We start from the raw sequence: 14,782 nt of genomic DNA, 5'->3' as shown, positions 1-14,782 counted from the left end.
AATGTATCAAAAATAGATTTCTGCACAACGACGCCATGAAAAATTTAATAACTTCTGCAAATTCACAATGGGATTGTATGTTCCTTTGAGAGTTTCATAAATAGACCTATGCATGAAATGATAGCACATTGAACACTTTTCCTTCAGATGTGCTGGGATTACAATTGTCAGTGTTCCCAGCTAATATTCTGGCTCTTGTAATCTTAATAAGTCTACGAGACACCAAGTTGGAGATAAGCTAGGGTCCCCAACCCCCGGTCAGTGGACTGGTACTGGGCCACGGCATGCCGGCAACCAGGCCGCACAAACAACAAAGCCCCATCTGCGAGATGCAGGCAGCACACAAAACCACTCAGTCTCCAGGCCTCGGAAAAACCTCTCTCCACGGAACCGGTCCCTGGTGCCCAAAAAGTTGGGGACCTCTGGTGTAGAGGACAATAAGAGGCCTTGTCTCCATTACTTGAGAAGAAAAGGGGTCATTCTGACCCTCCATGCTTACCAGGATGGTGGTGACCAGAAGTGTGGTGTTGAAGAGGCTCTCCGACACATTGGTAGAGAAGATCTGGTTATCCATTGAAAGGCCTTTTGTAACATGCCAGTGACCGATCTGCAAAGAGAATGGGAAGAGTTGTGACTTACCAGAATAGGCCTGCTTCTGCCACATGGCCACTCTGGCAGGACAATACCGCCAATTCTGCAACATGGAGTGGTCAATGCTTCATTAGCTTTACAATATATCCCACCAGCATTATGTTACAGAACTCAGCTATGACCTGGCCTTGACAGGGTTTGTCATAACCACAATTTTAAAAAGAGAAAAACTTGTGGGGATTGTTCCAAGTGTCCCACCATAGAGAAACCCTTATACACAAGATAACAGGAAGCATTGTGGAGGCAGGGAACTTAATAGAATAACAGAGTTGGAAGGCACCGTGGAGGTCTTCTAGTCCAACCCCCTGCTCAAGCAGGAGAACCTATTCCATTAAGACAAATGGCCATCCAAACTCTTTTTGAAAACCTCCAGTGATGGAGCACACACAATGTCTAGAGCAGGGGTCCCAAACCCCTGGGCTGTGGACCAATACTGGGCCACAGCATGCCAACAACCAGTCCGCACAAACAACCAAAGCCCCATCCTTGGGATGCAGGCAGCACACCACACCACACACTCTCCACAGAACCGGTCCCTGGTGCCCAAAAGTTTGGGGACCTCTGGTCTAGAGGTAAACCATTCCACTGATTAATTGTCCTCACTGTCAGGAAGTTTCTCCTTAGTTCTAGGTTGCTTCTCTCCTTGATTAGTTTCCATCCGTTGCTTCTTGTCCTGCCTTCAGGTGCCTTGGAGAATAGCTTGACTCCCTCTTCTTTGGGGCAGCCCCTGAGATATTGGAACACGGCTATCATGTCCCCCTAGTCCTTTTCTTCATTAAACTAGACATACACAATTCCAGCAGCCATTCTTCACATGTTTTAGCCTCTAATCATCATTGTTGCTCGTCTCTGCACTCTTTCTAGGGTCTCAACATCTTTTTTTCAGCACAAGCATTGAGATCAGTGTAGAAAGCATTGTTCCTGCAACATTGCTGTTGCTCCTGCCCGCTGGAACATCTTGGGTCCCCCCCCCCACCACGTGAGGTTGGCCTCCAACCCTCCTATCCTTTCATAAGGTTCTAAAGACCTGGTTCTGCCAGTTGGCTTGGCGCCCCAGTGTGGGAACAGCGCAACGGAGGTGGTTGATTGAGTAACAAGAGATCCCACCTCCCCCCCACTCCGCCCTAACCCTCCCCATGTCTCCTTAGGTTTTAATGTTCAATTTTATTTATGTTTTGATTGTATATGTATAGAGATATTTTTATGAGCGTAAGCTCCCCAGAGTTACCCTATGGCAAGAGGGGCCAATAAATTTTATACATACAGTAAAATAAATAAATGAATGTACCTTAGCAAAACTAGATTTTCAGTTCCTCAACTGCCAAGGTGTATTCTAGTAAGATGCTTTAATAAAAGGCACATTTTCCATGGTTCTGCTTTGGTTACTAATGACCGTAGCCTCCTTTCCTCTATAATTGCTTCCAAAAGATTAATTAACCCTTTGTTAATGATATCATTCAAGCTAATCAACCCCAACAATCTGATAGCCACTCTAAGCTATTCCATCTAGGCTTCTATTTTACTGTTCTTCAAAGTAATTTACACTCTCCAGTGGCAATGGAACAGAGCCATAAATCCTTTCAGACACACAGTTTGTGTGTTTGTTGTTGTTTTTAAGCAGACAAGATTGAGGAGTCCTGAGTTTCAAATGCTGCCAATTTTGGAGACTTGTTTTTAAGACTGACCCTTATTGCTCTACGGGTGACCCAGATGGACCTGTTAAGATGCAACAAACAGGTGACCTTAGATCATTTTGCAAGCAGAAGAGTTTTTGCAAAGGCATTCTTTGAAGAACCCCAGGATTGCTAATAACATTTGCTGCAGCTTCTACCCTGATGAATGAAAGGACTGTATTTTATTTTAATATATTTTTTTTTGCCTTATAGCTGTCAGCCCACCACAGCAACACAGAGATACCCAATTTTTCCATTCATTCAATATCTCACATCCTTATTATCTCTCCAAGTGCTAAGGATCTTATGGGGGAAACGTGACCCACAGTTCATTCTCGATATCGACCCTTCACTTTAAGCACCTCAGTTTATCAAGTTGTGTATCTTTCATTGTGAGATAAAAGACAGATAGAGAAGCATGCCAGGATCACAATTACTTAAAGACCTATAGGAAGACAGTGAAGAAGTACGGGGCTTGACGACCACACGGGATCCGCTTCATTTGGCTGGTGCAAATGTCTCAACCAAACCAAACTCTTTAATAACTTGAAATCCCACTTCAGCTAATGCAATAATCAGTTTAAATAGATTTCAAACTCGATTAAGTGTAGAGGTAATGAGGATATTAAGAGGGTGGTCTGGTGCGATTAGATTAGTGTTACCTACATAGGAACCAAGTTTTCGGATAACCAAAGAGATTTCTCTCCAGCTGCACTCTGGACCACATTTTCATTTCTTGAAAAAAATGAGAAAGGTGATCCAGAATTGAAATCACAGCGTGTTCAATTAAGGCTTCTTGAAGGGTTAATTACCGTCTCTCAACCTGGCTGGTCTTGCCAGGATCATCAGAGGATAAATGCGCTCAGTGAAACATAGGAAAACTTACCGAAATCCCAGCATCGAGAATGTCTCTCTTTGCAGAATAACCTGCTCAGTTTTTCCTGGGTTAGCAATCAGACCTGCTTGGTCTCAGCCCAACACTGTACCAAGTACAGGTAGTCCTAGACCAGGGGTAGGCAACCTTGGTTCTTTTAGGACTCGTGGACTTCAACTCCCAAAACTGTGCTAGCTCAGGAATTCCGGGAGTTGAAGTCCATGAGTCATAAAAGAGCCAAGGTTGCCTACCCCTGTCCTCGACCAACAACTGAGCCCAAAATTTAGGTTGCTAAGTTCTGGGAGTTGACGTCTACAGGTCTTCAGGTTGCCAAGGTTGGACACACCTGACCTACACAATTTTACTCAGATGTCCCACAATGTCTTCTTGGTAATTTTTACAAGTTCTGCATGGCGGATCAACGTTAAAGTCAAAAGTCTACCATCTCTTCCTAGATTACATTCTTAACTACAATGTAATATTCTTCACTGTGGCAATACTGCCCCTTGGTAACAGAGCATTTATTTCTGGCCCCTGCCCCTCTCCCCAGCCATTTAGAAACAGATTAACTTTAATTTTGACAGCCCTCTAAGTCCATACTTTGTATTTTCCCTGCTGGCCTGCCCAAATTAATTGACTACTGCTGCTGCCTACTCCGACAACCAAGCCGTATGACCCCTTGCTTGTACAACGGTCAGCTAAATACATCTGTGCCTCAAGGTTATCCCATAAAGTCCTGTGCTGACTCTGACCTGAAGCTGACTCTCAATGGCAGGCTAATATTGCTAATAGATCTCCCTCCCAGATGCTTCTGTCTGTTGCTGAAGGTGAAGACATCCAAGAACATTCAAGCATAGAACTTCTCTCTCTCTCTCTCTCTCTATCCCTCCCTCTCTTTCCCTATCTCTTGCTCCCTCTTTCCCTCTCTCTCCTTCCCTCTTTCTCTCTCTTTCTCCCTCCCTCCATCTCTCCTTCTCCTTCCTCCCTCTTTTTCTCCCTCTTTCCCTCTCTCTTTCTTTCTCCCTCCCTCTGTTCCCCTCCATCTTTTCCTCCCTCTCATTTCTCCCTCCCCTCCCTCCATCTCTCCATCTCTCATTTCTCCCTCCCTCCCTCTCTCTTTCTCTCTCCCTCCCTCTCTCCCCTTCTCTTTCTCTTTCTCTCTCTCTCCTTTCTCCCTCCCTCCCTCTCTCCCTCTCTCCCCCTCTCTTTCTCTCTCCCTCCCTCTCTCCCCTTCTCTTTCCCTTTCTCTCTCTCCCTGTTTCCCTCTCTCCTTTCTCCCTCCCTCCCTCTCTCTCTCCATCTCTCCCCCTCTCTTTCTCTCTCTTTGTCTCTCTCTCTCTGCCTTCCTGATGGTGAAGAATTATGCTCACTGCCCACATCACTCTTTCCGCCCCTCCCCTCCCCAGGGAAGAATCGTAAGTCCAGAGAAGGAAGCGTACCATCTGGTACAGCTGGAACCACAGCACAGGGTAAAACTGTTAACTTCCTGCTGGTTGAATCTGCCAGGCCTGCCAGGAATGCATGTTTTGATCCAAAGGGAAATAACAACTGTGAGGTTCACAATGATGTGCAGGAAGGAATTAGATGTTCCTTTCCCCAGTTCCATGGAGCTACATCAGGGGTGTCCAGCCTTTGAGACCTGCGGACTTCAATGGCCGTGAATTTATGACGGTTGCAATGTCCCAATGTCACGTCATCCCCTTTCGCAACCTTCTGACCAGCAAAGCTGGGGAAGCCAGATGCACTTAACAACCGTGTGACTCCCTTAGCAACCACAGCGATTCACTTAACAACTGTGGCAAGAAAGGTCATAAAATGAGGCACAGCTCCCTTAACAACGGCCTTGCTTAGCAACTGAAAGTCTGGGCTCAGCTGTGGTTGTTAAGTCCGAGGACTACCTGTACAGAAGAGAAGGCAGTTGTGAGACCAACCAGATCAGTTGGCCAACAATATTCCCCGCCTGGTTGATGGCCTTCATCTAGCAGTCAGGGGTACGCAACCTTGGCTCTTTTTTGACTCGTGGACTTCAACTCCCAGAATTCTTCAACCAGCCATGCTGAGGGGAAAGGGAGAGGTTTCCAAGCTGAGCCATGCTGGCTCAGGAATTCTGGGAGTTGAAGTCCACAAGTCATAAAAGAGCCAAGGTTGCCTACCCCAGATCTAGCTGGCTACTTTGGGCATGGAGATGCCAACCTAGAAACGCCCAACGTAGAAAGGCTGTTCCTAACTTTCCGAAAAGAGACTCATCTAGACTTATTTCTCCGAGATACAGCGAGGGCTTTTTATCCTATTTCAGTCATCTCAAGGCAGCTGTCAGCTGGAGAACTTTCTGAAGGGGAAATCAAGATTCAAGCTTTGAATCTCCTCCGAGTAAACCGATATCTAAAGAGGCCTCCCCTATGAACTCACGCTCACCTTCCTCTTGTACGCCACTCCTGGTCCCTTTCAAGCAGAGCCTAAAAAGACCATATGTATTTCCAGTAATTGGGAAACTGCCAACGGGGCCTGCAACCCCAAGTATAATGGATCCCACGAGAACATGACCCGGCTGCATTCTCTGGGCTCTCCAGAGATCAAAATGTGACTTTCCATTTCTTAAGGCTGTAAGCAGCCCTGAACCGGCAGCCTTGAATGAGGCTCTGCGACCTGAAATAAAAATAAGCTCGCTTTGTTCTCCTGGCTATATTTGTCAAGGTGGCTCCTCCTTCCCCAAAGGGGGGGAAAAATAATGATCATTTGTTTCCGAAGCTCCTTGTCTTGGCTTATGGGACACAAACTGAAGAAAAGGACCTGCACAAGAATTGATGGGATAATTAGACCAGGAACCCCTTGGCAATCTAAAGGGTTTCACATCTCTCCCCCCCCCCCAAATACTAATACAGTACAGATAACAAGCTGCAAAAATTCAGTTTGGGAAATTGTGTAGGGGCCTTGGAAGTTGATTGGCTTAAGAAAGAAGGACAGTGGAAATTCGGAGTTTTGGAATAATGTAAGAGTCATCTCATTTGAGCCTGCTTGAAAGAGGCAGGCAATAGACTCAAGAATTCCTCCTGGAGCTTCTGGTTACTAGTAGCAGCAGCTGCTCTTTCCTATAAAACGTATGAGTACAAGGTTGCATTTCAGATTATTTGGTTCATTCGGCTGATGAAATGTTTCTTCAGGTTGGAAAGGATTCCCCCGGCATGGAGGAACATAATTATCTGCCTTCTCCTAACTCAGAACTTTGAGCCATCTGGTTCTTTCTTTCTTTCTCTCTTTCTTTCTTTCTTTCTTTCTTTCTTTCTTTCTTTCTTTCTTTCTTTCTTTCTTTCTTTCTTTCTCTCTTTCTTTCTTTTCTTTCTTCTTTCTTTCTTTCTTCTTTCTTTCTTTCTTTCTCTCTCTCTCTTTCTCTTTCTCTCTCTCACTCTCTCTCTCTCTCTCTCTCTTTCTTTCTCTCTCCATCCCTCTCCCTCTCCCTCTGTTCCTTCCTTCCTTCCTTCCTTCCTTCCTTCCTTCCTTCCTTCCTTCCTTCCTTCCTTCCTTCCTTCCTTCCTTCCTTTCTTTCTTTTTCTTTCTTTCTTTCTTTCTTTCTTTCTTTCTTTCTTTCTTTCTTTCTTTCTTTCTTTCTTTCTTTCTTTCTTTCTTTCCATTTATTTATCCAATTTATTGGTGGCCTATCTTACCACAGGGCAATAATATTGTTAGCAATGACAATGTGCTTTTCCTGCTTTGGGTGTGCCTTGTTCCGCTGCATGAATCTAGCCACCGTAATTTCTAAGCCATGACTCCTGGTTTAGCATATTGCACAAACAATAGCCAATTTTAACTTATTTACTAAATCAGGGTTAGCTGCCATGGTTGAGCCCAGGCACTGTTTTGGGTTTCTAAAAGTATTTCTAGCCCTACTGGAAGGTACCTGGAGTTTGGGGGTGCAAAGCAGCTGCTCTGATGCTCAAATTAATATTAGGACCTCCTGAGCTAAAATGGGAGCCAAGCCACACAACTTGAACTCAGTTCTGATTCTACCAGACCGTGAATGTCCACTCCAAAATTCAAAAGAAGATTTGATAGGCTCATTCTTTTCCAGGAAGCAGTCAAGGCAATGAGTTGGCATTTTTCTGCAAGGTGAAACCGCTACTCGGGGTGGGGCTGGGGCTGGAGAATTCCTCCTCAAATACACTTAGCCAGCTTTGACTAAACACAACACCATGTTGAGGTCTGCTATATAAATATATTAAATATTCAATCACTAAATGCTGCTGGCCATCAACGGGAAAGAGGAAGGATGAGAAAGCCTTAAGCATAGCTAATTTGCCGGCTGCTAGGAATCGGCAGCAACTTCAAAATTCAGTGAATTTTCTAGCAGACCTGAGGAACAGGGAGTCCAGGCAAAAGAGAGAGGAGGAAATAAAAAGCAAGAATAGTAAAAAACAACAACAACAACCCAAAGCTTCTCCAGCCCAAGAATCAAATGTTATATGAAGGTTTCTTCCCAAACTAGCTCCCGTCTGACTGAAGATGTGGATGGCATATTTAAACATTCCTGCAAGTGTAAGCATTGTGGGAATATTCCCACCTAGACAGATAGCTAATTGGTCTGCAAAGTAGCTGCTCTTTTGAACCTTTTTAAAGGTCTGTGACGCCTTTTCTGGAGACAGAACTTTCCCTAATGTCACCTTTTTCACATTCGCACATCCCTCCAAAATAACCAGGCTTGATATATAAGACACAAGAAAATGGGGGGGAAAAACAAACCAACATGTACTGAATTTCAACTACACAGTCCTCAGGTTACAGCCACGAGGGAGCCCAAAATTTCTGTTGCTAAGCAAGACAGCTGCTAAGTGAGTTGTGCCCCACGTTACGACCCTTTTTTGTCACCGTCATTAAGCGAATTATGCGGTGGTTAAGTGAATCTGGCTTCCTCCATTGACTTTGCTGGCCAGAAGCCAGCTGGGAAGGTTGCAAATAGGGATCACGTGATCCCAGGACAGGGCAACCGTCACAAATACATGCCAGTTGCCCAAAACCTGAATTTTGATCACATGACCATGAGGATGCTGCAACGGTTGCAAGTCCGAGGACCGGTCTGAAGTCACTTTTCCCCCCCAGCTTAATCATTAATCATTCATTCATCTTTAATCATTCCATTAAAAACATTTTGAGTCCTGAAGGCCGGGGTGAATCCTCCAAGAATCCTCAAAACTGCCTTTTTCCATGCAGTTCCTCGCCGATGAGTCGTCACTAAAGGTCCTCGATCTTTTGGCTGTCTCTTGCAAAATTCAGATCCTGGAATCTGCAAAATAATCCGGCTTAAAAGAGAGCAAGCCGGCACAAAGCTCCCTCATCGTGGGAGATCTGTAAGTTTAGATCGGAGCCTAAAACTGCTTCTGTTCCAAGCACCAAAGTATTTGCCTCCTCTATTATTTATCAGCCAACTGCATTATTTAAGCCAACCTTAGCACATTACTGCACGGCCCACAGCTCGTGTTTATTCAGCGCTTTGAGTATGTAAAGCATTATAATGTTGTCATTAATAATTTGAGAGGCTCAAAGGGCTGCAGCTTGGACCGAAATCGGCTGTTGGGGTTTTGCGGTCCAACCTGCCACTGTGGAACAGGAGCCAAACCAATGGGGAGCCAGCTTGGAGACATGGCCTGCACAGTGATTTTTTTTAAAAAAAAAATCTTGATCACACTGAAAATTGACCAAGACAAAAAGTAACGGATGGAACATTATCTAGGAGAGAAGCAACCTAGAACTAAAGAGAAATTGCTTGAGAGTTAGAACAATGAGCCAGTGGAACAACTCGCCTCAGGAAGCTCAGGGTATTCCATCACTGGAGGTTTTTAAGAAGAGACTGGACAGCCACTTGTCCTGAACGGAATAAGGCAAGGGTCCCCAACCCCTGGTCCGTGGACCAGTACTGGGCCATGGCATGCCACCAACCAGTCCACACACACAAGCAAAGCCCCATCCATGGGATGCAGGCAGCACACAAAACCACACCGGTCTGCGGAAAAACCTTTCTCCACAGAACCGGTGGTCCCTGGTGCCCAAAAGGTTGAGGACCTCTGGAATAGGTTCTCCTGTTTCAGCAAGGGTTGGACTAGATGACCTCCAAGGTCCCTCCCAACTCTGTGGTTCTGTATTCTGACCCTTTGCATTGTTCAGCTTTGCCTGAAGGACGGAAGCCATATCAGACCACAGCTGAGCTCTTCCTCCCTGTTCAGCAGAGTTGAAAGAAACTGTTAAAATTCGGCTCAGTCTGGCCGTGGGTCAGCTGAGCGAGCATCTCCCCAAGCAGCAGAACTCAATCTTTATTTGATTTAAGCTGGAATGGCTCACTGAAGTCGCCCGAGAGACTTTTGAAAGAAAGTCATTCTAAGGCGGCAGAGATGCCACAATCACTTCAAACGGAAATTGCTCTAAAGTGGCCTATACAGAAGAGGCCTGATTCTGCTTCTTCTCCCATGTCTAGCTCCCTGTCACATCTGAAGCTGCCCTTCAAGGTGCTGGGCTAAAGCTGATTACTTATTCTGCGCCCTTTGGGCCTCCCATCCCCTATCGGGGATGCTGGGTGAGTTTACACGTTATTTGCAAAGACAATTTCTGCGTCTGGCCCTCTTTCCCCCAGGATAAAATTCAGCCCCCGAAAAAGTTACTTTGAATATCTCATTTTAGCAACAAAAGGATCAAATGGGGTCCCCCCCAATAAATTAGATGTAGGAAGGAGGTTCCAAACTTATAATCAGCATAAACCAACAGCCAACAAGACAAAGGACATTTTTAGCAGAAACATGTCAACAAGAACACCTGTCTGAGACGATATAGGCTCTCCTGCTTGAGCAGGGGGCTGGACTAGAAGGCCTCCAAGGTCCCTTCCAGCTCTATTCTATATTCTATTCTATTCTATTCTATTCTATTCTATTCTATTCTATTCTATTCTATTCTATTCTATTCTATTCTATTCTATTCTATTCTATTCTATTCTATTCTATTCTATTCTATTCTATTCCATTCCATTCCATTCCATTCCATTCCACTCCACTCCACTCCACTCCACTCCACTCCACTCCAAGAACAAAAGTCACAACATAAAGAAACGGATGGTGCTGAACCAGAGTACAAATGGCAGTTAAAGAAAATACCTTTATTTACCTGTCTGAAGCCATTCCTGGTATACTGCAGGATTTTCAGAGCATAGTTTGATCGTTGACCTTTGCTGTTGAATTCTATGTGGCCAGTGAGACCTTCCAATTCTACCTGTCCAAGAGAGGGTGAGTTGCAGCGCCACACGGAGACTCTGAGTCTGAAGGACAAAGCCCTACGCTTCTTATGTCAAGCCAGAAGGGGAAACATAGTCTTGCAGGTAACATCTTGGACCTTGGACTCGAAGACCTCCAAAGTCCTTCCAGCCCTACGCGTCTACGATGATTCTATGATTGTCCCAAAGGTGCTATTTTCAGGTGGCTACTGGATTTTCTTGTGTTTCTTTTGAAGATGTTTCTCGCTTCTCATCCAAGAAGCTCCTTCAGCTCTGACTAGATGGTGGGGAGTGGAAGGATTTATATTGCTTGCAGGCATTTGCATTCCTTTAGAAAGTCATTGAAACCCAACAGTGAAGGGACACAGGCAATTAGCTACTGGTTCTGCTGAACTGGTGCAAACTGGCTGAATCCCACCACTGGGCACAGGACAGAAAGCATCCTGCAGCCAAGAAGGCTCCACACACATTTGCACTTTTCAGGTGACCCTGAGGACACAGGTAAAGCTCCAAAATGGTTTTGAGGACTCTCTAAAGGAATGCAAATGACCCTCTGCCTGCAAGGAGTATAAATCCTTCCACTCCTCACCATCTACAGTAGTCAGAGCTGAAGAAGTTTCTTGGATGAGAAGTGAAATGTCTTCAAAAGAAACACCAGTCCAGTTGCTTCCTGAAAAAAGCATCTTTGGGACAACCATACCTGGATGAATGAGAATCTCCAAAGATGATTCTATGAGACTACAATTTTGTGCTTCTACAATTCTATGTTTTCATGATTCTACAATTCCATGTTTCTACGATTCTATGAAAACTACTGGAAATGTTTCTTGCTCCTCACAGTCATGAGAGATTTCAGATCAGGCAGGAAGATGGGAAGATTTTGGACAGGCTACCAATGTGATCAGGTGAGAGGGGAGGAAGTCCAGGTGGATTGTGAAAAGGTGGGGACCAAGCCAACTTTCTTTCTACCTCAACAGCTAGTCTGCCTCTTTCTCTACCTTCTGCAGAGATCTGTGTTGCCATCACCATAGCTGTGAATTTGCACTGTCAAAAGTGAGTGCTTAATTCAAACACATTGCCTGGGAGTTGACGGGAAGCCATTACATGGCTGGGTAGCATCAGGCATCACATTGGGTTATGTGAACATGAAGCATGATGGAGTAAAGGTCTGGTAAATACAGATAACCACACTCTGCTAATTGTTGACAAAGAATTAGATTACTGATTTTCCAGTAATACAGATCCCACATAGGAGAAAATAGAACTGCAGTAATTCCTGTTAGGGATTCATTTTTTTCGGCAGAATGCAAAGTCCCAACTGAGCTTGTGATGGACATGTCAAGTGACTTATCCATCATCAAAAACCAAAATAATAAAGGGTTTCCTTTGTGCAGATGGATATGAGTCATATCCATACACAGCAGGGCGAAACCCAACCAAAACCCAACAAAGCCAGCACAGAACTTGCAAGATACTGACAAATCTTCTTAATAAAAGGACATTATCCCCCAACTGAGCAACCATAGATTCAAGCCCTCTAGGAACTTGAAAACATTTTATTTTGTTTGCCTAGTTGAGATTTGGAGAAGGACTGCCAAATAGCTGAGCGGATCCTGACAACCTATCATTTTAAAAAAGGCAAACTTGCCAGTGATTTAAAGTCTTACCTTCTGGGCTGAAGTTGGCCAACATCTGCAATAAACACTAGAACAGGGGTGTCCAACCTTGGCAACTTTTAAGATTGGTGGACTTCAACTCCCAGAATTCCCCAGCCAACCATGCTAGCTAAGGAATTCTGAGAGTTGAAGTCCACAGGTCCTAGAGTGGCCAAAGTTGGATAGCTCTACTCTAGGGCCTATGGCCAACTGATGGATCTTGTCTTCTTGATTCTTTATTCTGATTCTTCCACTGAAATCATTAACTATGTTATGGTTCCTTGGCACATGTTCTGCCCCTCCAGTTCTGCCTATTTTAATCACACAGAGACACTGCCCATGTTTTTGTCAAGGAAGCCAAGATGCAAAAGAAGCACCAGTAATGCCAGCAATGGACAAAGAGAGACTTACTTCAAGTGAGTGAGCAAGGAGAAGGTGATCAGAAGACGGAGAGGGGGTTTCATGGATATGACTGTCTTGGGCCAAATATTAGGACACATCTTCTAGAACATTGTTTCTTGACAAGTTTAAGATGTGTGTATTTCAATATGCTGGCGAGGAGTTTCTGGGAGCTGAGATCCACATATCTTAAAGTTGTTAAGGTTGAGAAATGTTGTTCTAGAGTAGGGGTCTTCAAACTTGGACCTTTTATGACTTGTGGACTTCAACTCCCAGAATTCCTCAGCCAGTGTGCCTGGCTGAGGAATTCTGGGAGTTGAAGTCCACAAGTTTGAAGACCCCTGTTCTAGAACGATATAGAACAAACTGTCATGGGATGACATGGTTTCCTTCAATGGAGATATTTGTACAGACTCTTAGGGCCTGTTCTGATGAAACTTCCTACAGTCCTACAACCTTGTTTTATGGTTAACCTCTAAGCCGGACTTTGGTCTATCTCATTCCAACAACAAGGGTGAACCCACATTCTCAAATCCTCCACGCTCAATCCATTCTCACCATTCTGAGGTAGTTCATCAAACTTGTGCCATGTTGCCAGATTTGGGCAGATCCACAAGACAAGGGTTTCACGCCAATTTCCTGGCTCCGGTTCAGCTCTTGTACCGCGTTGACCACAGCATAGACCGCATCGAACAACAAGGCAGAAGACAGCTGAAAAAAACAGGGAACAAGGAAAAAAAGTGTTATTGGGACCTAAACGCCAGGCCGTTTCAAAAACAATAATCTGGGACAGAATAAAAGACAATTAAAGAAGGAAATTCTTGGTTCAAGTGAATGGGGAATAAAGTTCATACGTTTGATGGAGAAGATCCTGAATGAATTGTGGCAGGTGGCACTACCTCGCTAATCATGGCTGATTTCTAAAATGCTAACCAGCATTAAATTTGTTTTGTATTTGCACAAGGATAGTCAGAGGTATAAGCCAGACTGTTCTGACTAAAACGCAGCATTATGTGAATTTAAAAAAAAGAAAAAAGAAACAGGGGTTTTTTAGTTGTGGCACCATCTTTGTGAAACCTTCTCCTTAGGAAACCTTACCTGTGATTTACTGTAAATATCAAAGTCAAGTCAAGAATTAACCTTTTAAGGAAGATTTTGCATGGAATGAATCCCGTTTGTTATTTTTACCAGTCTGGTATTGCTCCGAGAAATTTTTTTTCTATTATAATTTGTTACAGAGTTGTTTTTACTGGAGGGCTGTCAAATGGAGTTCTCCTGTTTCTATTATCTGTAATTTGATGTTATTGTTCTTAATTGATTTTAATCTATGTTGCAAGCTGCTCTGCTTTGTATCTCAAGAAAAGCCAGGGAGAAGGTTGATAAGGTACAATAACGATCATGTTTACCCAGAAACAATTAAAATATTTTGCAACACTATTTTAGAGCGTCTTGCAAATGATCTTGATGTATCAGATTTTATTAAGAAAACATGTTCTGCAATGTTATTCAAGCAAGCGGAACACAAGAACAACTGCAGCCGACACGATAAATCAATTCTGATGATATGTCCTAGATCAAAACTGTTCTAAGGATATTATTTAACCTTGTGCAGTTATATTCCATCAGTGCATTAATTTGCTCTGAGTCACACTTCCGGAGAATGTGGCTTAATTAATACTAGACTCTTTGCTGTTTCCCAATTAAATTACTTTAACCTCAAATCCCGGCATTATTTTGATACAGTGCAAGAGTTGCTATTAGTTTGTCCCTTTTGATCAATATTTTTTTTCATCCTGTCATACGTTTCTCTCCTAGCCACAAATATTTACTTTTAAATATAGGATTTAAGAGTCTCAGATCAAAAGAATGTATCTATTCTGGGACAGGATGAATGAATCAATATTTATATGTCTCAGCTGCTAATTCCTTCAGTGTAACAACATTATGAAAAATTGAGGAAAGAGAGCTTCGCCAAATGACTTCTAAATTACGATTTCCCCAAAGCTTCATTTAATTCTGTCTTTATCTCATGATTCCAATCACCCAAATGGCATTAACCTCTGTCCAAATAATCTTTAACACTTATATTTATCGATCCAAGTTAAAACATTCCAGTGGATGGATAGAAATGCCTCTTCACTTTGCAAGTCTACTCACATGTGTGTTTCAGTTTTGGCCATACCCACTTTCCCACATCCGTAACCTTTATCTCCGTAAGAAGTGAATACTGGCAACCCTTCAATTCTTCTCTGTTTCTGACTTTATGCTCAGACTGAGAACATCC

The 14,782-nt window shown here is 43.7% G+C and overlaps 1 protein-coding gene across 1 annotated transcript in view; it reads right to left on the bottom strand.

Moving 5' to 3' along the window:
• The window catches only part of GRIK4 (glutamate ionotropic receptor kainate type subunit 4), a gene marked incomplete at its 3' end in the record, with an annotated part of 164,599 nt that overhangs the window by 34,722 nt on the left and 115,095 nt on the right, over positions 1-14,782 (bottom strand). Inside the window, exons 8-10 of the mRNA XM_081333607.1 lie at positions 13,057-13,209; positions 10,339-10,443; positions 500-607 (exon numbers count right to left, since the gene is read on the bottom strand). Of these exons, the coding sequence (XP_081189733.1) occupies positions 500-607; positions 10,339-10,443; positions 13,057-13,209 (366 nt within the window). The remainder of the gene's footprint in view (positions 1-499; positions 608-10,338; positions 10,444-13,056; positions 13,210-14,782) is intronic.

This window comes from Vipera berus (genome assembly GCF_964194415.1).
Source record: "Vipera berus genome assembly, chromosome: 8".
In the NCBI taxonomy this organism is placed as follows: domain Eukaryota; kingdom Metazoa; phylum Chordata; class Lepidosauria; order Squamata; family Viperidae; genus Vipera; species Vipera berus.
Note: the sequence above shows the minus strand (reverse complement) of the source record. Positions and strands in the feature narration are given on the sequence as shown.